General features: G+C 36.5%; 1 protein-coding gene across 1 annotated transcript; it reads right to left on the bottom strand.

Moving 5' to 3' along the window:
- Nucleotides 1-699: 699 nt before the first annotated feature.
- LOC120980261 (protein ALP1-like) lies at nt 700-2,082 on the bottom strand. Its single transcript, XM_040409296.1, has 2 exons — nt 1,892-2,082; nt 700-1,579 (listed from the first exon to the last, which is right to left on the bottom strand). Exons 1-2 carry the CDS (start codon nt 2,080-2,082, stop codon nt 700-702), a joined length of 1,071 nt encoding a protein of 356 aa, XP_040265230.1.
- Nucleotides 2,083-2,395: the final 313 nt, after the last annotated feature.

Genomic DNA, 2,395 nt, shown 5'->3' with positions numbered 1-2,395 from the left:
TACTGTCACGTATTCAGCACCTTGCGTGGTCTGCACAAAGCTAATGACTTTTTCAGTCTCCCACCTGTTGTTGTTCCATTGCTATTGTCTCGCTATCGTGATCCTCCATTGTACACTTTCTTGAAAACTATGCAAATACAAGAATAGAAATGGCATGTGCAATCATGAGAATGGTGTACACTTCAGCCACAGATAGAACAACCTTTTCACAATGGACATTTTGTTATTCCTACATGTACGGTAGAGCTTATCTTATCCTTTTCTTATGTGAATTCTACTTCCATTGTGTTGAGCTACGTGCTTTTATGGAAGTTTATTTGTTAACTTATGCTAATGATTATTAAAATATAAAAAAATATTTTAAAAAAAGTATTTTTCTAAATAAATACTTTTATTATTTCAAATATACTTGGTCAGTGGTTTTAATACTTTCAAGACTCAAAACGACAAACAAGGGATATGGAGATCGTTGGAGAGGCATAGCTTACCTTTTGCTGAATTAAGGCAATAAATGTAGGTAGACCGATACATCATGGTTGACTCAACAATAAACAACAATTTAATAAGAACAAACAATAAAATAAACTATTATGTACATAACAAATTACAACTTTTAACTGTACATATTTAATAAACAAACAGTAACAAACAATAGAGAATATTTTTTTTTTTGGAAGAACATCGCAGGAATATATAAGTTCAAATATGTTCATCCTGCCAAAGCACAGATCCAGCTGAAGAAATTAAATATTCTGCAAATTGATCGCGCATGCGACTCACAGCAACTGTTGATCTTGGGCCAGTCTCTATGTGATCTCCTGGTGGATTTAATGACAGTGGCTCCGTAGGCAAAGGCTCTTTGGTCAGTACATAATTGTGCAACACAACACATGCTTTTATGACATCATCCACAGTATCTGTTTTCAATTGTATTGCACGAGTGAATATTCGCCATTTTGCAGTCAATATGCCAAAAGCACACTCGACCATTCTTCTTGCTCGAGTCAGTCTGTAATTGAACACTCTTTTGCGATAGTCTAGACCACGGCTGGCATATGGCTTCAGTAAATTTCCACACATTTGGAAAGCTTCATCTCCGACTAGAACAAATGGAAGAGCAGGGTTTGTAGTACCTGGTAAAGGCCTGGGCTCTGGTATACCAAAGTTTCCGGAGTACAGCCTTCTTCCCATATTTGAATTTTTAAAAACACGTGAGTCATTTGTTCGTCCAAAAGCTCCAATATCAACAGCCACAAATTTGTAATTTGCATCAACAATTGCCATTAGAATCACAGAAAAATACTTTTTATAGTTAAAAAACGAGGATCCACTACGTGGGGGCTTCAAGAGCCTCACATGCTTCCCATCCACTGCACCAATACAATTGGGAAACTGTGTCACCTCATGAAACTTGTCGGCTATGCTGATCCACTGTTGGCAAGTAGGATGGGGAAGAAATTCTTCACGCATAAGATTCCAAATTGCCCGGCAGGTATCTCTAACAATGTAAGATATTATAGATTTTCCTAGTCGAAATTGAAAATGAAGACTGGAAAAACTTTCACCACTAGCCAGAAACCTACAAAAAAATAAAATAAAATTTAACATAAGTGTTACACAAATACTATTCACAATAAAAAAAAATGCAGCAAAACAACTTTTCAGATTGTCCCACAAGCATTAATTCAAGATCCTTCACAGAAAACAAATCAACATTACCTAGCGGTTGAACGGAAAATGGTATAAAATTTGGATGAATTTACATATTTTAAGTAACTACTATATATAAAAACTTGTCTCTTGAGATTAATCATATACTCACAATAATAATAAAAATAAAAAGGCTCTGAAACACAATAGAAGCAATAATTGAAAGTTGTACCATACATACCGCAGAGTGACCATGAGTCGTTCTTCGGGAGTTACACTTAGACTAAATTTCGTATCCTTCCGTCTCAATCGGCGACGTAAACGTTGCGAAAGGTCATCAAAGCTTGCGACACTGACACGGAGATATTCTGCAAATTTGACAGGGTGTTTTCGGAGTTCTTGATAAAGGGTCGAATAAACACCTCGTGTCATTCGGCATGATGTAATGGGATGCACCCAATATCGCCGTCTCCTTTTCATGGATGAAATTCGCATCTTTCGAAGTTTCCATATCATATAGTCCACAGAAAAAAGGACATGAGCGGGCAGCATTGTGCCTCTTCCAGCAATTGGATGTCACAATTGCTGCACCATTTTATATAGCATGCAGATAGGGGAGGGACAACTGGAAAAAAAAAAAAAAAAAAAAAAAGGAAAATAACGTATCCGTTACCGGAGTAAATAAACGGATTGAACGGACATTAACTGACATTTTTAATCCGTTTATTAACGTATCCGTTCGATG

Source organism: Bufo bufo, chromosome 1 (genome assembly GCF_905171765.1).
Source record: "Bufo bufo chromosome 1, aBufBuf1.1, whole genome shotgun sequence".
Classification (NCBI taxonomy): domain Eukaryota; kingdom Metazoa; phylum Chordata; class Amphibia; order Anura; family Bufonidae; genus Bufo; species Bufo bufo.
Note: the sequence above shows the minus strand (reverse complement) of the source record. Positions and strands in the feature narration are given on the sequence as shown.

Bases quoted from the DNA above. Each gene is read 5' to 3' on its own strand.
- LOC120980261 (XM_040409296.1), bottom strand. From the start codon at position 2,082: ATGACACGAGGTGTTTATTCGACCCTTTATCAAGAACTCCGAAAACAC. The intron at 1,580-1,891 runs GTATGTATGGTA...ATTTTTTTGTAG, and splicing joins CGACTCATGGTCACTCTGCG to GTTTCTGGCTAGTGGTGAAA.